We start from the raw sequence: 20576 nt of genomic DNA, 5'->3' as shown, positions 1-20576 counted from the left end.
AATCCCACCATTCAGGAGGCAGAGGCAGCGGATCTCTCTAAGATTAAGTCCAGTCTAGTCTATATAGCCAGTTCTAGTTTCTATGCCAACTGGGGCTACAGGGAGATCCTGTCTCAAAAACAAAAAATCCCTCTGAAATAGCCGTGCCTGCCCCCTCTACTTTTAAAAAATTTGTTTTGCTGGGTGTGGTGGTGCATGCCTTTAATCCCAGCACTCGGGAGGCAGAGGCAGGCAGACCTCTGAGTTCAAGGCCAGCCTGGTCTACATAGTGAGTTCCAACACCCCCTGAAAAGTCAGCACTATCTACTGAGACAAGATCTTGCTAAATTGTCCAGGCTGACTCTGAAGTTGCTCTGTAGTCCAGGACAGTCTTAAATTTGGAACTCTACCACCTTAAGTGTCTCAAGTAGCTGGGATTTCAGGCCTGGTCCACAAGACCCAGCTTCTACATTTTTAAAATATCTTCAGGAACTGGAGAGATGTCTTAGCGGTTAAGAGCACATACTGCTCTTGGACAGGACCTAAGTTTGGTTCTCAGCAGTAATGTCAGGTGATTACAACTGCCTCTAACTCCAGCTGCAGGGATATCCAACATTTCTTCCTCTGTGGGCATCTGCACTTATGTGCATACACACACATCCCCTGGAACTGGAGTCACAGTTGTGAGCTGCCATGTGGGTGCTGGGATTCAAACCCGGGTCTTCTACAAGAACCACCAGTGGTTTTTTTTTTTTTTAATATTACTTTTATGTGTACAAGTGTATTGCCTGCATGTATGTGAGCGCACCTGTGTCATGCAATGCCGCAGAGGTCAGAAGAGGAGTTAAGGACAGTTTGTAGCCGCCATGTGGGTGCTAGGAATTGAACCTGGGTCCTCTGAAGAGCAGCCAGTGCTCTTAACCTCTGAGCCATCTCTCCAGCCCCACAGGTTCTCTTCCTGAACCTGGGACTTGAGTCTGCCAGGCTGGAAGCCAGCAATCCCTAGTGGTCCTTCTGTCTCTATGCCCCTGAGCATTGGGAAACACTGGTAAATGCCCAGTGGGTACTAGGATCTGCACTCCAGTCCTCAGCATTGTGGAACAAATGTTCCTAACCACTGAGCCATCTTCCTAACCCTCTTTTTTTTCTTTTTGGTTTTCTGAGACAGAGACCTGCTATGTAGACCAGGTTGCCTCAAACTCAGAGCTGCCTTTTTTGCCTTCCATGTGTTGGGATTAAAAGTGTGTGCCACAAAGCCCAGCTAGGCCCTCTTTTTTGAGACAATAGGTTTTTTCAGCTTTTTTTTTTTTTACTTTTTTTTGGTCTTTTTGAGACAAGGTCTCCCTGTAGTCCCAGTTGTCCTGGAACTCACCATGTAGACCCGGCTGGCCTTGAACTCAGAGATCCGCCTGCCTCTGCCTCCCACATGCTGGGATTAAAGGCATACACCACTACACCCGGCGATTTTTTCAGCCTTTTTGAGACAGGGTCTTTCTGTAGCCCCAGCTGGCCTGGAACACACTATGTAGACCAGGCTGGCTTTAAACTCAAGAGATTCACCTGCCTCTCCCTCCCAAGTGCTAGGATTTGAGACTGTTTTAATCTGTAACCCAGTCTGGCCTCCAACTTTTGGCCATCCTCCTACCTCAGCCTCCCAAGTACTAGGATTACAGATATGAACCATCATACCTAAAATGTTTTCCAGTCTTCTTTCTTTTCTTTAAAACAGGAAACAGGGTCTCACGTAGCCCAGGCTGGCTTCCCAACTTGTTTTGGAGCTGAAGATGACTTCAAGCTCTTGATCCTGCCTTTAGCTATCTCCAAAGTGCTGGTATTACAGGCATCTGTTGTGTTGGCTGTTTTTTTTTTTTAAAGTTTTATGTGTATGAATGTTTTGCCTGTTTGTATACAAGTGTACTATGTGCATGCCTGGTGCCCAGGGAGGCCAGACAGTGTGGGATCCCCTGGAACTAGAGTTAGCCATCATGTGGGTGCTAGGAACCAAGCCAATGTCCTCTGGAAGAGCAGGTAAGTGCTCTTAACCACTCAGCCGTGAGCCATGTCTCTTGCCCTCCTTGTGTCCCCAAAGCTGAACTCAAACCTCAGTCCTTCCTGTTTCTGTATCCTCAGTGCTGGGATCCCAGGCATGTTCCACAAAATGGCATATAAAAAAAAGGGGGGGGAGGGTAGGGGAGGGGCTTAGTGTTTAAAGCACACTGGATGCTCTTACAGAGGACCCAGGTTCAGTTTCCATCCCTCACATGGTGGCTAACTGTCCACAACTCCAATTCCAAGGGAATTTGATGGTGTCTTCTGACCATTTCTGATCTCTGCAGGCATTGCACAACACAGGTACACATACATACATGCATGCAGACAATACACTCATACACATAAAAAAGAAGTCTCTTGTTGCCTATTGGATGACTCTGAACTCAATCTACCTGCCCTCACCTGTTCTGAAATGTCCACGCATACATAGTAGCCATTAGCATCTTAATCTGAACAGCAACTTTCAAGATACCTCCTAACTGTAATCCCAGCACTTGGGAAGTGAAGGTAGGAAGATCAGGAGTTCAAAGCCATCCTCGCCTACAGGGCAAGTTTGAGGATAGCCCTGGCTACAGACTCTGAAAAAAAAACTAACAAAATACCTAAGATCTGTGGGGGCTAGATATCTAAAAGGGTAAAGTTGGGGCTGGAGAGATGGCTCAGTGGTTTAGAACACTGGTTGTTCTTGCAGAAGACCTAGGTTCGAATCCCAGCACCCACATGGCAGCTAACAACTGTCCGTAACTCCAGTCCCAGGGAATCCTACAGCCTCATCTGACCTCTGGGCACTGCATGACACAGGTATACTTACCTACATGCAGGCAATACACAATACACATAAAATAATTTTTTTTTAAAAAAAGGGTAAAGTGCTTGCCTAGCAATATACATTTATTTCCCTGATCCCAAACCCCAGCAGGAGTAAAAGTTCAAGGCCTGGCTAGAGAGATGGCTCAGGGACTAAGAGCACTTGCTGTTCTTCACAGGACCCAGGTTCGGTTCCCAGCAGTCACATCAGATGGCTCACATTGCCCTTGGGAACCTGTGGTCTCCAAGGAAGTGCACATAACTGAACCCACCCACCCCCATACCAAATTCAGGGCCATCCTTGGCTACACAGTGAATGTCAGGTTTGTGTGGGTTACATGAGATTGTCTCAGAAAAAAAAATTGCAACTGGCTGTTATTCTAGGTTATACTGGCTTAACAGGTTACTTTCAGTTCATCCTTACTCATGTGATTTTACCATGTACCAGGATGGCCTCCAACTCAGATCCACCAGCCTCTAGTTTCTGAATGCTAGGACTGAAGGTATGCGCCACGATGCCCAACCGAAGTATTCTATCTCCCCCACAATTTAACACATTCTCTCCCTTTGCATGTGCTATGGCACATTTCTATTCATTGGCCCCCTGGGGGAACTGCCTTTCACCTTCCTTCATGTGAGTTCAGAGATCAGGCTGGGCAGCCTTAACCAGCTGCCACCAGCCTGTCCTTTTTATTCTATTTTTTATGTGTATGCGTGCATTGCCTGCATGTAGGTAAGTGCACCAGTGTCCTGCAATGCCCACAGAGGACAGAAGAGGCTGTTGGATCCCCTGGAACTGGATTTACAGACAGTTGTTAGCCACCATGTGGGTCCTGGGATTTGAACCTGGATCTTCTGCAAGAACAGTAGCCAGCTCTCTACCCTTCCTCTCCCTTTATAAAATGAAACTTTAAACTGGGCATGGTGGTGCATGCCTTTAATCCCAGCATTTGGGAGTCAGAGGCAGGAGGATCTCCGTGAGTTCAAGGGCAGCCTGGTCTACATAGTGAATCTTAAAAAGACAAAAAAAAAAAAAAAAAAAAACTTTAAAATAACCTAAGCTTATTAACAGAAATCTTATTAACACCCCCCTGGTGCAGAGCCAGGATAACCCCTTTCCCCTTAGGTGACAACAACCCCCAGACTATGATGGGCTATTACGCCTAAAATGACATGGTGAGAGGGGCTGTTCCTAGAAGAGTTCTATTGCTGCCACAGAATTGCCATTCGCCAACCACCACATGAGAAGGAACACAGCCAGCATATACTTCACATTTAGCCTAAAGTCTGAAACAGCAAACCTTAACAGGTACTGTGAAGCCATGGGGTTTGACATGCACAAATGCAAACCATCCAGGTTGTTCTACACAAAGGGAAAAAAAAGCATTAATGGGTAACAGGACTGCTCAGGTGCCAGGGCGCAAGCTCCATTTTAATTGTAAATCTCCAGAAAAAGGTCATCTGTCCCACTCCACAGGACAGGTGACTCCATCCCAAACAGGGATGCAGTCCTCTGCAGGGACTAGCTAAGGGCAGAGCAGAACACCTACTGCTTTGAACCACAAAGTGGGCAGAGGTACTCAGCACCTTCAGTCATAAAGCTGCTTTTCCAACTTTATTTAGAAAACAAAACAAATCCAGATCCCAGTCCCTCCCCAACTCCCTCCCCCACCCATAATTTAAATAACTTAGAGACAGAGTGGGAGGGGACAGAACAGCAGGGAGGGGGGAGTAAAGCCCACTACAGTCGCCTCAGTGCCCGCTTCTTGTCCATCTTTTTCTTAGCTGCCAGCTTCTTATCTCGATCGCCTGCATGCTTCTTGGCCATGGGACCATCAGCTCCTCCTAGGCCCCCAGGGGCCATGGGGTCGGTGGAAGAGGCTGTAGCGCCACTGGCCAGGGCCCAGGTGGCCTCAGCTCTCCCACTGCTGCTGCCACCTGCGCCACCATGGATCTCTGTGAGCAGCCGGGCTCGGGCAGCATACTCTTCGTAGTTCTCCAGAAGCAGGCGGCCTGCCTCCTCATTGAGTGCAGACTCGGGGTTAGGGTGGATCAGCAGGCACTTGATGGTCTGTGGGCAAAGGGTCCAGGTCAGTAGGGCTTGTCCAACTTCATGGCCACCACAATAGCCCATTACCCCAGCACAGCCTTGAGCACTACTGTGGCTTTGGCCTTACCTCTGTATAGGTGAATGAGTTCAGGGATCTGAACTAGAGGGGAAATTACTCCAGGGCACTTAGGATTAGAGAAATCACACCCCATCTCCCTACAGTGTCATGTAGGCTACAAAAACGCAGAGCTGTCACTGGCTTTACCAGAGACCGTAAATTCAGAGCTGTACGAATATAGTAGACATGAATTTACCCAAACACTATGATGTACATAAAGGGGCCTGGCAGTCTGAGTTGTATCAAACATAGCCCAGGAAGCAGTCAGGTTTTCTCAATACCCCTTCATTAGCCCATCCTGAAATGAAGGTCCAAGGTATGACTGCAGGCGGCCCCAAGTGTGCTTTCTCCATCCACTCCAGTTGTTAGCCCTGAAGACCCCAAGAACAAGTCGGCTCTTGAACTAATGGCTATTAACAGGTGCTTCTAATGAACTGCTCTGACACACCCAAAGTACCTGGCTTAGATATTACTGATGCTGACAAGGGATGCGGGGACCCCCCGCCAACCACAATCTCTTACCACACCACTGCAGCCCCAAACTGGAGGCCTGGCCACCTGTGCTACAGCTCACATAAAAAAGCAAACCCACTAGCCAGCAGTCCCAGCACTGCTAAACTAAACTGCCACATAGGCAGAGGAACGCAAAGCGAAATAGGTTCTGGGTCTGTTTACCTTGGAGCTTAATCCTTTCCAGGTGCCCTGAAGGAAACCCCAATTCTCCATCTTCACTACCATCGGCCCTAGAGGCTCGTTAGAAATTAAGAATTTTAAGCTTGTAGGAGGGGCAAAAGAGACACCAGGTGACCTAAATGCTTTAAGTGGCCTTTAGAGACCTTAGAGCACAGGCCTAGACCAGATGTCTCCACCTCAGTCAACAACAGCACACTGTGGGGGGAGTCCTATGCCCAGATGCTGAGCAGTGTCCCCAGCATCCATACAAGATGCCAGCAGCACCCCACTCCAGAGTACTCACAGCCAAGCATGTCTCCTGACACTGCAAAATGTCCCTGGGGGGCAAAGTCACCCCTGGCTGAGAAACACTGGTGCAAGAAAACAGACAGTGGTGATTTGCTGCACAAACTCTGTTACTGTTTTTGAAACAACAAAAAATCCCTTCTACTCAGTTGAGCGGGTGACACAATGTTATAATCCCAGTTTCTGGGGAGCTTGTTTCATTTACCCACTTGCTTGGGTCAAGAGATGTGGCAGCTACCGCTGAAGGATCACAATAAAGTTCAAGGCCTGCCTGAGAGCTACAGAGCAAAGCTATTAAAGCTGGTGAACTTTCTTGCATTTAAAAAGCCTCTAACCAGCCGGGCGTGGCGCACACCTTTAATCCCAGCTCTTGGGAGGCAGAGGCAGGGGATCTCTGAGTTCAAAGCCAGACTAGTCTACCTAGTGAGTTCCAGGACAGCTGGGGCTACAGGGAGACCCTGTCTCAAAAAGACACCCCCCCCCCGCAAAAAAAAAAAAAAGCCTCTAATCATACACTGCTCTATCTGCCACGAAACTGTCCTACCATACAAACCAAACCTACACTTGTTAACAGAGGTGAGGTGCCCCTGACACTGTGCACAACAGGACAACAGGTGTCCATAGTTTTATAGAAGGCTGGGAACCTAATTTCTTTGTGACTCTGTCTTCCACAACTCTACAGTGGACTTTGGGGCGGAAACTTACCAGCAGCACATGACGGATGCCCAGCTCAGCAGTCCAGTCCCTCTTAAGCACGTTGACGCAGATCTCACCATTGGCACCCACATTAGGGTGGAAGATCTTAGTTAGGAAGTAGCCCTTGGGAGGGGAGGCAGGGAAGTCCTTGCCCAGTAGGAGCTTCATACGGAACAGGCCCCCAGCATAGGGGGTTCCCTCTGCAGTGGGAAGAAGGAAAACTAGGTTAAGGAGGCACCTTTTATCCCTTAGGATCCCAACTCCTTCACAGGCTGCAGGAATTACTGATAGTAACAAAGCAACAGGTCCCCCAGGGGCATCTCCCTACACCTTGGATGCATGCCCTGCCCTACAGCCCACACCCCCCCGGATGCCCATTTTCTCTTCCATGTGGCTACCTCAGGCACATGCTACTCAGGAGGCAGGGACCTCAGCTCAGTGCCCACTTATGCAAACCATTTCTGCTGATTCCCAGGCCTCAACAAACAGTTATTTCATATACCTATGTGCTTGGGTCAAAAGTGGTAGGAGCCCAGCATGGTGGCAGACACCTTTAATCCCAGCACTGGGTAGGCAGAGGCAGGTTGATCTATTCAAGGCCAGCCTGGTCTATGGAGTGAGTTCCAGGCCAGCTGTGCCTACATGGGGACCCTGTCTCAAAACAACAACCACAGTGTAACAAAATGTGAATTTCTGTCACTGTCATCACTGCAGACTAGCCCTCTTCCTCACAGGATCTCATAACACTGCTTAGCTGACATCGAGGTGACAAGAGAAATGTGGTACGACAGAACTAAATTCTACCTTCTCTGCCCAACCACCACAGGTGATCAGTTTATTGTCAACTGTTTCTCTTATGCTGAGGCTTGCTAGCCTGGCCAAGTCCATCATCTAGATTATGCCAACAGGTCTTTGCTCATGTTATTCCCACAGGTGGGCACTCTCTCCATGTCTACCGACTCCCTACCTCATCCTCAGATCCCTGGAAAGTCTCATGCCTCAGATCCCAGGCAAGGGCTCCACTATGTGCACAGTGCCCAGGACCTTCTCAACTCTTCCTGGAAAAGGAGCCGTACTTAACTGTCGTTTGCGGTGCTCTAGGAAGTGCACCATGAGCCTAGCCCGCTGCGCTTGACCTGCCTACACTTCCTCCCCAGCCATAAGTCCTATGGGGGGTGCTGTGTGTTCCACGGCCACAGGACAGAGGGCATCCAAGTGGCCCTCGTCTCTTCGAGCCCACACTCACCAGGTCCCTCGATGGTGACCTGCAGGTCGGTGAGGTCCTCCTCGTTGGGAAAGACCTTAATGCCGTCCGGCGGGTCGGCAGTCAGGGTGGTCACCTCCTTGTACACCAGGCGGATGATGTGCGGAGGCAGGTTCTCTACGTTGGAGTTCTGGGCGAGGGGTAGGGGGGAGAGGAGGTCAAGGAGCCGGCAGAGGGCTGGGGCTAGTCGTGACGCTGCAGGTGCCCGGCTGCCAGGACAGGACCCTCCCCAGGGTGCTCAGACCGCGGTCCCAGCCCAATCTCGGAGGCGGCCCCCACCGGGGTGGGGGGATAACCATCTTCCAAAACAGTCCTCGGAAGCCCCGAACGGGTTCCCCAGTGCTCGGGGCGGTCCTGAGGCCTGGGCTGCGTCCCCGTCCCAAGACCTGGGCGAAATGGCGGCTGGGCGTCTCGCTCCTGCAAACACCCACGGGCGGGCCTGGGGGAAGGCCGCGGGGCCCACTCCCGCCGCAGGACGGCCACGCGTGTCCTGCTACGGCTCCCAGAAGCCCGCGGGAAGCCCTTGAGACTCTTGTCTCCTCGGCCCGGGGTCCCCCCCCCCTCGCCAGACCCCCGCCCCTTAGGCCCGACGCCCCGCTCACCATGACTTCGGCCGGCCGGGGGCGGGTCCCCCCGGCCCCTTTCTCGCACGCTTCCGGGCGCTGGCCGGGGCGGGGGGCCCAACTGCCGGCCGCTGTGGCCCTGGCAAGGCCCCCGGCGGCCGCGCTCCGCTCCCCACCAACTCAGACGCCCGCCACAAAACACTCACAACGTTACGCCACCTCGGCCGCGCTGAGCGGGCCGCGCGCGCAACACGGCGGTTTATAGCCGTTCGCAAGCCACGCCCCCCCCACCCGGCGCCGTGCCTCGACCCCTGACGTCAGCGCGCACGTTGCCCGGCGTTTGGCGCGCGCTTCCCTCGTCTCCGCGCAGGCTGAAGTTCCTGAGTGGGCTGCGGGGCAGGCTATGCAATGAGGGCAAAGGCGAGCTGAGGACGGGACCCGGAAGAACTGGGGTGCTGAGAACCCGCAGTTGGAGGGAAACGGGGGACCAGGGAAGCGACGCGGCAGCTGATTGGGTCGTTTGAATGAGACGCCTGGCATGCGCGCGCGCCCCAACGCCGAGGAAGTCGCGGACAAGAGTAACGGTCGCCCAGGGGGCGGGGCTGAGGACAGGTGGGACTTGAGGGGTTTAAATATGTGATGGACGGCTCCCTGGCCCAATAGAAACAAGCGGTCTTCATCTCGCGGGTCATAAGACTCGCACAGACCAATCTGGGGGAGGAGGAGGCCTGTGGGGCGGGCAGGAGTGAAGAGTAACTAATGGGCAGTCAGTGTAGTGTGATGGACCTCCCGGCCGTGGCCAATGAGATTCCTCTATTTTTTTGTGCGTGTATGCAAATAAGTACGTGGGTTTGGCTCGCGGCTCTCCAGGCAGGGGTCCGGGTGGACGCCGGAAGTCCGCTATATTTGTCTACGAGGCGCCATTTTGTGGTGTGGTCCAGGAAGTCTCCAAACCAGGTTGAATGACTCTGAAGGCCTCTAGTGTGTGACCTCTGACTCTTGCCTGACCCGTTTCCCTGTGTGTCTAATGGACACTGAGAGCCCTTGGGATGCCAAGGGAGGAAGTTATTAAAATCCCAGGGCAGGGCTTTAAGTGAGGTGTTCCCTGGTGGGTTTGGCTCGCGGCTCTCCAGGCAGGGGTCCGGGTGGACGCCGGAAGTCCGCTATATTTGTCTACGAGGCGCCATTTTGTGGTGTGGTCCAGGAAGTCTCCAAACCAGGTTGAATGACTCCGAAGGCCTCTAGTGTGTGACCTCTGACTCTTGCCAGACCCGTTTCCCTGTGTGTCTAATGGACACTGAGAGCCCTTGGGATGCCAAGGGAGGAAGTTATTAAAATCCCAGGGCAGGGCTTTAAGTGAGGTGTTCCCTGCTAGTAACTTCCTCCAAGCCTCGATGTGTACTCTCAAACTGTGAGCCAAAGAGCAGTCCTTCCTTAAGTGGCTTCTGTCAAGGACTGGGGATGTAGCTTGCTTGGTAGAGTGCTCCTAGCACCACATAAACCAGGAGTGGTGGCATACACTTGTAATCCCAGCACTTGGGTGGTGGACACAGGCGATCAGAAGCTCAAAGTCATCTTCTGCTAAAGCTTGAGGCCAGCTTGTGCTACATGAGACTCTGTCTCAAAAAAAAAAAAAAAAAAAAAAAAAGGCAGTAGAGGGTCTGGGGATGGCTCCGTAGGTAAAGTGCTGTGAGGATCTGAGTTGGAATTCTTAAGAAGGTGATGTTGGGTCTGGAGAGATGACTCAGCGGTTAAGAGCACTGGCTACTCTTAGAGGTCTGGTGTTCAGTTCCCAGCACCCACGTGGTGGCTAGCAACCGTCCATAACTCCCGTTCCCCGGGGGATCTGACGCCCTCATCTGACTCCTCAGGCATTGTAAGTGCACTTACATATATGCAGGCAATACACTCATAAACATAATTTTTTTTAAGTGATGTTTAGGGATGCAGAAATGGTTTGGTGGTTAAGAGCACTTGCTGTCCTTGCAGAGTTGAGTCTCAGCACCCACACCAGGCAGCTCACAACTGCCAGGGGATTTAACACCCTTTTCTGGCTTCTGTAGGCTAGCACACACATGTTCCACATACATACATGCATGCATACACACATAAAATAAAAAAATCTTTTTTGTTTTTTTGGTCTTTTTGAGATAGAGTCTCCCTGTAGCCCCCACTGTCCTGGAACTCACTATGTAGACCAGGTTGCCCTTGAACTCAGAATTCTCCTGCCTCTGCCTCCCAAATGCTGGGATTAAAGGTGTGCACCACCACACACCAGGCTTTTTTTTAAAGATAGGTTTCACTCTGCAGCCTAGATGGCCTGAAACTTGCTACCTAGATCAGACTGGTCTTGAACTCACAGAGATTCACCTACCTCCACCTCTTGAGTGCTGGGATTAAAGAGGTGCACCACCACACTCAGCTTTCCTGTAACTCTTGATTAAAATGTCACTTTCCTTTTTTTTTTTTTTTTTTTTTTTTTTTTTTTTGTCTTTTTGAGATGGGTTCTCCCTGTATCCCCAGCTGGCCTGAACTCACTATGTAAACCAGGTCTGCCTCCCAAGTGCTGGGACCAAAGGTGTGCACCACCACGCCTGACGTTTGTGTAGACATATATTTTAAATTTTATTATTATTATTTTATGTGTATGCATGTATTGCCTGCAGGTAGGTAAGTGCACCCGTGTCATGCAATGTCTGCGGAGGTCAGAAGAGGCTGTTGGATCCCCTGGGACTGGCGTTACGGACAGTTGTTAGCTGCCATGTGTGTGCTGGGATTTGAACCCAGGTCTTTTGGAAGAACAATCAGTGTTCTTATCTGCTGAGCCATCTCTCCAGCCTCCTGTATATATATATTTATGTATCCCGCTTCAAGTTATTTGTGGAAAAATGTGTTAAAAATTGCCTCTCTTTTGAATAAAAAGAGAAAGAGTGAGCCTAAATATTAGCAGTCTTCAAAATATCTGGCAATCCTGAACAAATATAACTGTGTCCATTCTTTTTTTCTATCCTCCCAGAAAGGTTGAACATCCTTTTATCCTGTGTTAATTCCAGAAGGTTCTCTAGTCCATGGCAGCCTGACTCTAAAGCAGTCAAGCATTTCCTTTCCAACTTGAAGGTCTGCACCCCTGGGTAGGGAACTGACAGGAATCACTTTCCTGTGTTTCCACAGCTGCTGAAGCTTGAGTTCCTGGGTAGAGACACCACCTCCCCGTTGGTAAGTACTTTAGTCGGTGGACCAGGGGCTCCCTCTAGTGACAGATGCAAAGAGCACAGACGGAGGTTCTGCATTCCGCAAAAGCACACCTAAGGGGGTATACCCCTGATCCCAGCACTCAGGAGGGAAAAGGCATGTGGATCTCTGTTGAGTTCCAGGCCAGCTGGTCTACATAAGTGAGTTCCAGATTAATGGGAAGTCCCATAAACCCCCCAACAGTAAAGTGATTCCTTTTCTGCAAACAGCCCCTCCCATCGAAAGAGACCCTTATGTGAACAATGCAGGCCCTAAGCCCTTTATAAGCTGTTCTGCCCCTACCCAACCCCCATGACTCTATTTCTGTGTACTAACTTACTTAAACTTTCCTGCCAAGTGACCGGTGTGGTTGCTGCGGAGTCCAGCTGGTCACTGGCCAACCTTCATTGACTATAATAAAGGGCAATCTGGATTGTCCGTGTTGGTTGCTCATCTTTTCTACCTGCAACTCCTATTCCTAACACGGGTCAGCCAGGGCTACACACAGAAACCCTGTCTCAAACAAACAAACAAACAATGCTTCAGGGGCTGGAAAGATGGTTCAGTAGCTAAGAGCACTTGCTGCTCTTCCAGAGGACCCCAATTCAGTTCCCAGCACACATGTTGGATAGGTCACAACGCCTATACCTCCAGCTCCAGGGGATCCAGTGCTCTCTATGGCTTCTGTGGGCACCTGCATATACGTGGTGTACACATACATACATACATACATACATAAATAAATAATTAAATCTTAAGAAAAAAATGACATCAGGGCTGGAGAGATGCATCTCTCAGTAGTTAAGAGTGCATACTGTTCTTGTAGAGGATTCAAATTCAACTTCCAACACCCACATTGAGTGGCTCATAATCACCTGTAAGTCCAGCTCCAAGGGATCCAATACCTCTTCGGGATTCCACAGGCACCTACACTCACACATAACCACACAGACATAAAAATATACACTTTTTTTTTTGTTTTTTTTGCTTGTTTGTTTTGAGACATGGTCTACCTGGAGCTCCAGCTGGCCTGGAACTTGCTATGTAGACCAGGCTGGCCTTGATCTCACAGAAATCTGCCTGCCTCTGCCTCCTAAGCTTAGGGATTAAAGGCGTGTGCCCCCAAGCTGGATTTATATATACATATTGAAAAAAAAAAAAAAAGAAAGAAAGAGCAGCTGGAGAGATGGCTCAGCAGTTAAGAGCACTGGCTGTTCTTGTGGAGGACCCGGGTTCAGTTCCCAGTACCCACATGTCAGCTAACTGTAACTCTAGTTCCAGGGTATCTGAAGCCCTCTTCTGGCCTCTGTGGGCATTTGCATGCATATGATGCACTTAAAATACATTTGGGCAGGGGGCTGGAGAGATGGCTCAGTGGTTGAGGACCCGGGTTCGATTCCCAGCACCCACATGGCAGCTATGAACCATCTTTAACTCCAGTTCCAGGGGAACCCGAAACCCTCTTCTGACCTCCGAGGCATTGCATGACAAGGGTGCACTCACATACATGCAGGCAGTACACTCATACACATAAAATAAAAAATAATAATAAAAAAATACATTCGGGCAAAACACTTATACCAAATAAAAAAAAAATTTTTTTTTTGAGACAGGGTCTCCTTGTAGCCCCAGCTGGCCTAGTCTGGAACTCACAGAGATCTGCCTGCCTCTACCTCCCGAGTGCTAGGATTAAAGCTGTGTGCCACCATGCCTGGTACAGATTTTTTTTTTTTTAAAGCAAAACACAGGGCTGGAGAGATGGCTCAGTGGTTAGGAGCACTGGCTACTCTTGCAGAGTACCTGGGTTTGATTTCCAGCATCCACTTGGTGGGTAACAATTGTCCATACTCCAGTTCCAGGAGATCCAACACCTTCTTCTGATCTCCTTGGGCATTGCATGACACAGGTGCACTTACATACATGCAGGCAAAACCATCATACACATAAAATAAAAATAAAAAAATAATAAATACCTCCGATGCATGCAAAGATTAACCTTGGGGGCTGGGGACATATCTCAGTCACTTGGGATATGGCTCAGTCAGTAAAGTGCTTACCATGTAAGTATGAGGACCTGAGTTTAGTTCCCCAACACCCATGTAAAAAGTCAGAAATGGTGGCATTCACATGTTATCCCGGCACTGGGGAGGCACAGATAAGTGGGTTTCCTAGGCCAGTCAGCCTAGCCTAATTGGTGAACTCCAGGTTCCCGTGAGAGACCCTGCCTGTCTCAAAAAACAAGGTGAATGGAAAGACTCAGATTGACTTCTGGCCACCACACTGCTCACATACATAAACAGGAGTACACTGGGTGTGATGGTGCATGCCTTTTATCCCAGCACTTGGGAGGCAGAGGCAGACATCTCTGTGAGTTCGAGGCCAGCCTGGTCTACATAGAGAGTTCCAGTCCAGCTGGAACTACAGAGAGACCCTGTCTCAACAGGAATACACACAGACACAGACACACACACACACACACACACACACACACACACACGATTTACAATGGTGGAACAGGCCTATAATCCCAGCACTCAGGAGACAGAGGCTAGGACTAATCTGTGAGATTGAGGCTAGCCTGACCTACAGAGCAATTTTTGGGCCAGCCATTGCCACATGGTGAGACCCTATCTCAAAAAAGTCGTCAAAAAAGGGGCTGGGGAGAGAGAGATGGCTTTGGATTTGGTCACCAGGCAACCTGGTGACTCACAACTGTTGGAAACTCCAGTTTCAGGGAATCCATTATGTAAGCCCAGAGACAATCTCCAGCGCACACACACACAGAGACACACACACACACACACACACACACACACACACACACACACGATTTACAATGGTGGAACAGGCCTATAATCCCAGCACTCAGGAGACAGAGGCTAGGACTAATCTGTGAGATTGAGGCTAGCCTGACCTACAGAGCAATTTTTGGGCCAGCCATTGCCACATGGTGAGACCCTATCTCAAAAAAGTCGTCAAAAAAGGGGCTGGGGAGAGAGAGATGGCTTTGGATTTGGTCACCAGGCAACCTGGTGACTCACAACTGTTGGAAACTCCAGTTTCAGGGAATCCATCCAATGTCCTCTTCTGGCCTCCACAGGCACCAGGCAGGCACTGACACACATGCAAGGCAAAAATCATGGGGGCAGGAGGATAGAGGGTAGGTGGTGTTGAGGATGTAGCTCAGTTGTTGGAGTACTTGCTCTGTGGGTGGGTTCAGTCTCCTGGACCACATAAAACAGACATTGTGGGGTGCATGCCTTTAATTTCAGCACTTGAGAAGTGGAGATAGGAAAATCAGAAGTTCAAGGTCAGGCTTGGCTACATAAGAGCCTGTCCCAAAAGAAAAGAAGGAGTTCAGAGAGGATGGGGAGGAGAAGAAGAGGAGAAGGCTGGAGAGATGGCTTAGTAGTTAAGAGCACTGGCTGCTCTTGCAGAGGATCTGGGTTCAGTTCCCAGTTCCCACATGGTGGCTAACAACTGTCAGTAATTCCATTTCCAAGGGATTTGGCGCCCTCTCCTGGCCTCTGTTGGCATTGCATACATGCAGTAAAACACACCCATAAATAAAAAATAAATAACCTCCTCCCCCCAAAATTAAAAGACAAAAGAAAGAAATAATTACTTGAATCCTGGACTTACTGGCACATGCTTTTGTGACCCCAATACCTGAGGCAGGAGGATTGTGAGTTCGAGGACCAGTGGACTAAATTGTAAGACCTGCCTCAGGGCTGGAGAGATGGTTCAGCAATTAAGAGCGGTTGCTGTGCAATCATGGGGACTGCAGTTTGGATCTGGGCACCCATGTAGTCTGTAACTCCAGCTCTGAGGGATATGATGCTCTCTTCTGGCCTCTGTGTACAGAGGTACATACCCAAATTAGATAAATGATATAAAAAAAGACTGCTTTCAAAAACAAGAAAAAAAATTGCACAAAGTGAGAAGGCAAAATAAAAATGTTCCTTAAAGTGTTATTTTTTAAAAAACTTTAAAAAAATTTATTATTTTTATTTTATCTGTATGCATGTATTGCCTGCATGTAGGTAAGTGCACCCGTGTCGTGCAGTGCCCAAGGCAGTCAGAAGAGGCTGTCAGATCCCCTGGGACAGTTGCTAGCTGCCATGTGGGTGCTGGGATTCAAATCCGGGTCTTCTGCAAGAACAACCAGTGTTCTTAAATGCTGAGTCATCTCTCCAGCCCCAAAAGTGTTATTTCAAGTAGTAAAAACCTGGGCCAGTGTGATGGCTCAATGTGATAGAATGCCTGGCTGCAGAAAACCAGAAGTCCTTTGAGACTGCTGGTGGCTTTGTTGATCAACCACACCTGGAACTCAGGGGGGACTGTTGAGATAGTCCATTTCCCAAGATAGCCCATCTTTCTTGGGCAAACAAGGTCCAGGAAAGAGGGGCCCATACTTTTCTCAAGAATGCCCTGACCCGCACATAGGCCAGCACAGCTGTGTCCACGTCCTCATTTCCAACTCTGAGCACTCCTCTCCCTCCCAGCAGCTTCCATCCCGCAGGAAGGTTGCTGCCCCTTGCTGTGCTAAATAAGCACAGTCTTGTCTGTTGAGGTCTGATGTGGTCTTTCTTTTTCTCCTATTTTTCCTGTTCTCTGCAGTCCAAAATCTAACACAATGGGAGAGGAAGAGGAGGGGGAGGGAAAGGGGGAGGGAAAGGTAAGGGGAGGAGACAGTGGGGGTGGGAAGGGAGAGGAGAGGGAGAGGGGGATCCAACAACTAGAAATAAACTCAATGGAGCCAGTCTGTTCAGGTTGTACCTGGACTTTATTGGTGTTGCACTGTAGGTAGAATGTCCTGTTCTTCAGTAATGTCCCCCAGGACCTCAGGGAGCCTTTGCATGGGAAGAAAACCCCTGAAGGGACTTCGTGAAGCATTGACTGGTGAGCTGGCCACAGACACAGGAGCTCTCTGACTTATTTTCCTAATTTCTGTAAGGTTGAGGTTTCAATCGCAAAGCTGCAAAGAGATGGATAAAAAGAATGCTTAACAATATTCAGTGTAGATTTTACAGGTTGCAGGCCCACCCATAAGGCACAGGTTAAGAATAGGTCCTCCAAGACTGTTATTGACACTGTGGAATCTGCGAAGGGGCAGGTATCAGCTTACAAAGGCAGAAACTCCAGACAGAAGGCTTTAGACTTCACACCTGGGCTACTAGGGCAAGTGTATGTGATGGAGCTGGTTCTCTTCTCCTCCCTCCCTCCCTCCCTCCCTCCCTCATCTTTGGTGGTGAAGAGCACTTGCAGCTCTTGCAGAGGACCTGGGTTCGGTTCTCAGCACCCACCTGGTGGCTCACAATCTTCCCTAACTCCAGCTCTAGGGGATCCAATGCCTCCACAGGTACTACACACACGGTGCTCTTACATGTAGGCAAAACATTCATTCATACACATAACATTATTTTTGGTCTTTTTGAGACAGGGTCTCCTTGTAGCCCCAGCTGACCTGGAACTCACTATGTGGACCAGGCTGGCCTTGAACCCAGAGATCCACCTGCCTCTGCCTCCCAAGTGCTGGGACTACAGGCCTGCACCACCACGCCTGGCTCCTCTTTCTGATTTCTTGAGATAAGATCTCACTATATAGCCCTGGCTAACCCAGAACTCAGTATGTAGACCAGGTTGGCCTGGAACTGGTGTGTTATCCTCCTTCCTCCACCTTCCAAGTGCTGGGATTACAGGCATGCCCTAGCAAGCTCAGTTCCTTTTTTAAAAATTATTTTATTTTTGATATTAAAAAATATTTTTATTTATCATTTTTATTTTTATGTGTATGAGTGTTTTATCTGCATGTATGTAGGTGCACCCATGTCATGCAATGCCTGAAGAAGTCTTAAGATGGCATTGGATTCCCTGGAACTGGAGTTATGGATGGTTTTTAGCCACCATGTGGGTGCTGGGAATTGAACCCCGGTCTTCTGCAAGAAAAGTTAGTGAGCCATCTTAACTGCTGAGCCATCTCTCCAGCCCCTTATTTTTAATTATTTTAGTGTATGTGTGTCTGTGCATGTGAGTGTAGGTGCCCTTGGAAGCTAGAAGAGGGCCTCAGAGCCCCTGGAGCTGGAGTTACAGGAGGCTGTGAGTTGCTGGACATGGGTGCTGGGAACTAAATTTGGGTCATTTGATGAGCTTTTGCTCCAGTCTCCACCCCTTTTTTTGAGATAGTCTGATGTAGATAGCCCAAACTGGCCTTGAATTTGATATGTAGCTAAGGATGACCATCATCTGATCCTCCTGGCTCTACCTCCCAAGTACCTGGTGTGCCACCACTCCCAGTCTATTGCTTTCTTTCTTCTTTTTCTAAGTTTTGTTACGTTGTGTGTGCGCGTGCGTGTGTATGTGCATGTGTCTGTGTATGTATGCATGCGTGTGTGTGTGTGTGTGTGTATGTGTGTATGCCTAGACACACTGCTGTGCCATGATGTGTAAAGGTCAAAGGATAACTTTTGGGAATTGGTTCTCTTCTATCACATAGTTTCCAGGCATTAAACTCATGTCATCAGGCTTGACAGCATGTGCCTTTACCTGATGAGCCATCTCACTAACCTGCATACTGGACAGGGTCTCACTATGTGGCCCTGGCTAACCTGGAACTCTCTATGTAGACCAGGCTGACCTTGAAGTCACAGAGAACTGCCTGCCTCTGCCTCTGAGTGCTAAGATTGAGTGTGAGCCATCATGCACAGCTGTCCTAGTCTCTTTCTTTCTTTTTTTCTTTTATTTTTTTTTGGTCTTTTTGAAACAGGGTCTCCTGTAGCCCCAGCTGGCCTGGACCTCACTATATAGACCAGGCTGGACTCAAACTCACAGAGATCTGCCTGCCTCTACCCCTTGAGTGCTGAGATTAAAGGCATGTGCCACCATGCCCAGCTCTTTCTTAAAATAAAAAAATAAGTGGGAGGGGGAGGGGGCTGGAGAGATAGCTCAGTAGTTAAGAGCACTGGCTGCTCTTGCAGAAGACCTGGGTTCAAATCCTAGCATCCACATGTCAGCTCTGTTGCCCTCTTCCAGCCTGCATGGGCACCACACACCTATTAGTATACATACAAGCAATCTGAACACATGTAACAATAAAACATAAATCTTTAAAAAATTATTTTAAAAATTTATTAATTTTTGCCAGGCGTGGCGGCACATCCCTTTAATCCCAGCACTTGGGAGGCAGAGGCAGGCGGATCTCTGTGAGTTCAAGGCCAGCCTGGTCTACGTAGTGAGTTCCAGGACAGCTGGGGCTACAGGGAGAGCCTGTCTCAAAAAGACCAAAAAAAAATTTATTAATTTTTAAAAATGTATGTCAATGTATGTTAAGTGTACCCATGTCATGCAATGTCCATGGAAGTCAGAAGAGGATGTCGGATCCTCTGGAAACTGGAGTTACAGACACCTTTTTTTAGTCACCATGTGGGTGCTGGGAACTGAAACCAGGTCCTCTGCAAGAGTAGTCAGTGCTCTTAACCACTGAGCTGTCTCTCCAACCCTCCAAATTTATTTATGTATGTATTTTACCTGCACTCATGTAAGTGTACCTATACATGCAATGCCCACAGATCCCCTAGAATTGTAATTACAGATGGTCATTAGCCACTATGTGGGTGTTGGGAACTGAACCCAGGTTCTCTGCAAGAGCAGCCAGTGCTCTTAGCTGCTGAGCCATCTCTCCATCGCCCCCCCTCCAACTCCCCTGCTTTCTTACTTAACAAAACAAAAAAAATTTTGGAATATTTCCTGTCAGACATATGGGCCACAAAGAGACCATCCTCACTCTCTTCCTGAAGCTGATTTTCACTGCTCAATTTTTCTCTCTCTCACTCTGCACCAAGGACACATAGTTGTGTATGCATAAGTTAAATATATGTATGACATGACACCCTGTATTATTAGATGAGGAAAGCAGGTTTCAGAGCAGCCTATATATAGGAAGACTTGTTTTGTGAAAAAAAGAATTTATTTGCATGAGGAAAATTCTGGAAGAAAGCATAAAAATGCAAATCACATTTGACGGCCTGGCTGATGCTCATCTGGCCCTCTCCTTGCTTCTCTGGATGGTCTCATTTTCCTCTCTCACAATCATTGTCATTGTCAGGGTGCATTTGGCTGCCAGGAACAGGAGTCCAATCAAGGGAGGCTTGTGGGAGATTCAGGGACTTCCGCACGGCATTTGCTTCTCAAGAACAGGGACGTTTTTGTGCTGTGTATTCAGCACATTGTGTTGAATAAATTGGTGAGCTGGCATAACAGAAAACAAGAATCCAAGCAACTCTTTGGGGTCCCCACCTAGTGCTAAGTAGTTACTGCTTTCCCTCCCTCCCTCCCTCCCTCCTTCCTTCCCTCCCTCCTTCCTTCCCTCTCCCGTCCTCTTCCTCCATCTCTTCCCTCTTCATTTCTGTCTTTCTTTTTGGAGGTCTGGGGGGGGCGTGATGCTGTAGAAACAGGGTCTTGCTAAGCAGCCACAGCTGGCCTGACGTTTATTATATAGGTCAAGCTGGCCCTGAACTTTCTTGTGGTCATGTGTATTCATGTGTGTGCAGGTGCACATACCTGGAAGGATGCATGTGTGTGGAGGCCAGGTGTCACTCCTTAGGGATGGTGCATTGGGGCCTGGGGCTCAACAACTAGGTTAGGCCAGCCGGCAGCAAGGTGGGGGTCCACTTGTCTCTGCCATCTCACTCCCTGCATTGTGTCTGGGTTTTGCATGAATGCTAGAGATTGAACTCCAGTCATTATACTCAGGCACCAAGCACTTTACTGACTGAACTATCTCCCTAGCCTTTTATTAAAAAAAGATTTACTTATTTTTTTAAATTTTATTTTATTTAT

At 49.0% G+C, this 20576-nt stretch overlaps 1 protein-coding gene and 1 long non-coding RNA gene across 3 annotated transcripts in view; one reads left to right on the top strand and one right to left on the bottom strand.

The window, feature by feature from the left end:
* Positions 1–4426: 4426 nt before the first annotated feature.
* Ube2s (ubiquitin conjugating enzyme E2 S) lies at positions 4427–8735 on the bottom strand. The gene is made up of 4 exons (XM_008846657.2): positions 8547–8735; positions 7927–8074; positions 6690–6880; positions 4427–4909 (listed from the first exon to the last, which is right to left on the bottom strand). Exons 1-4 carry the CDS (start codon positions 8547–8549, stop codon positions 4580–4582), a joined length of 672 nt encoding a protein of 223 aa, XP_008844879.1. The 5' UTR covers positions 8550–8735; the 3' UTR covers positions 4427–4579.
* Positions 8736–8895: 160 nt separating this feature from the next.
* LOC115072619 overlaps positions 8896–20576 on the top strand; it is a 16619-nt gene continuing 4938 nt past the window's right edge. The window contains exons 1-2 of one of the 2 annotated variants that reach the window (XR_003851657.1): positions 8896–9119; positions 11679–11723. This is a non-coding gene — a long non-coding RNA (uncharacterized LOC115072619). Of the gene's footprint in view, positions 9120–11523; positions 11724–20576 lie in introns of both variants that reach the window. The other variant, XR_003851658.1, reaches the window with a different exon arrangement.

The sequence above is a fragment of the Nannospalax galili genome, unplaced genomic scaffold (genome assembly GCF_000622305.1).
Source record: "Nannospalax galili isolate Female #2095 unplaced genomic scaffold, S.galili_v1.0 scaffold842, whole genome shotgun sequence".
Taxonomy (NCBI): Eukaryota; Metazoa; Chordata; class Mammalia; order Rodentia; family Spalacidae; genus Nannospalax; species Nannospalax galili.
This window is presented reverse-complemented; position numbering and strand designations above follow the sequence as displayed.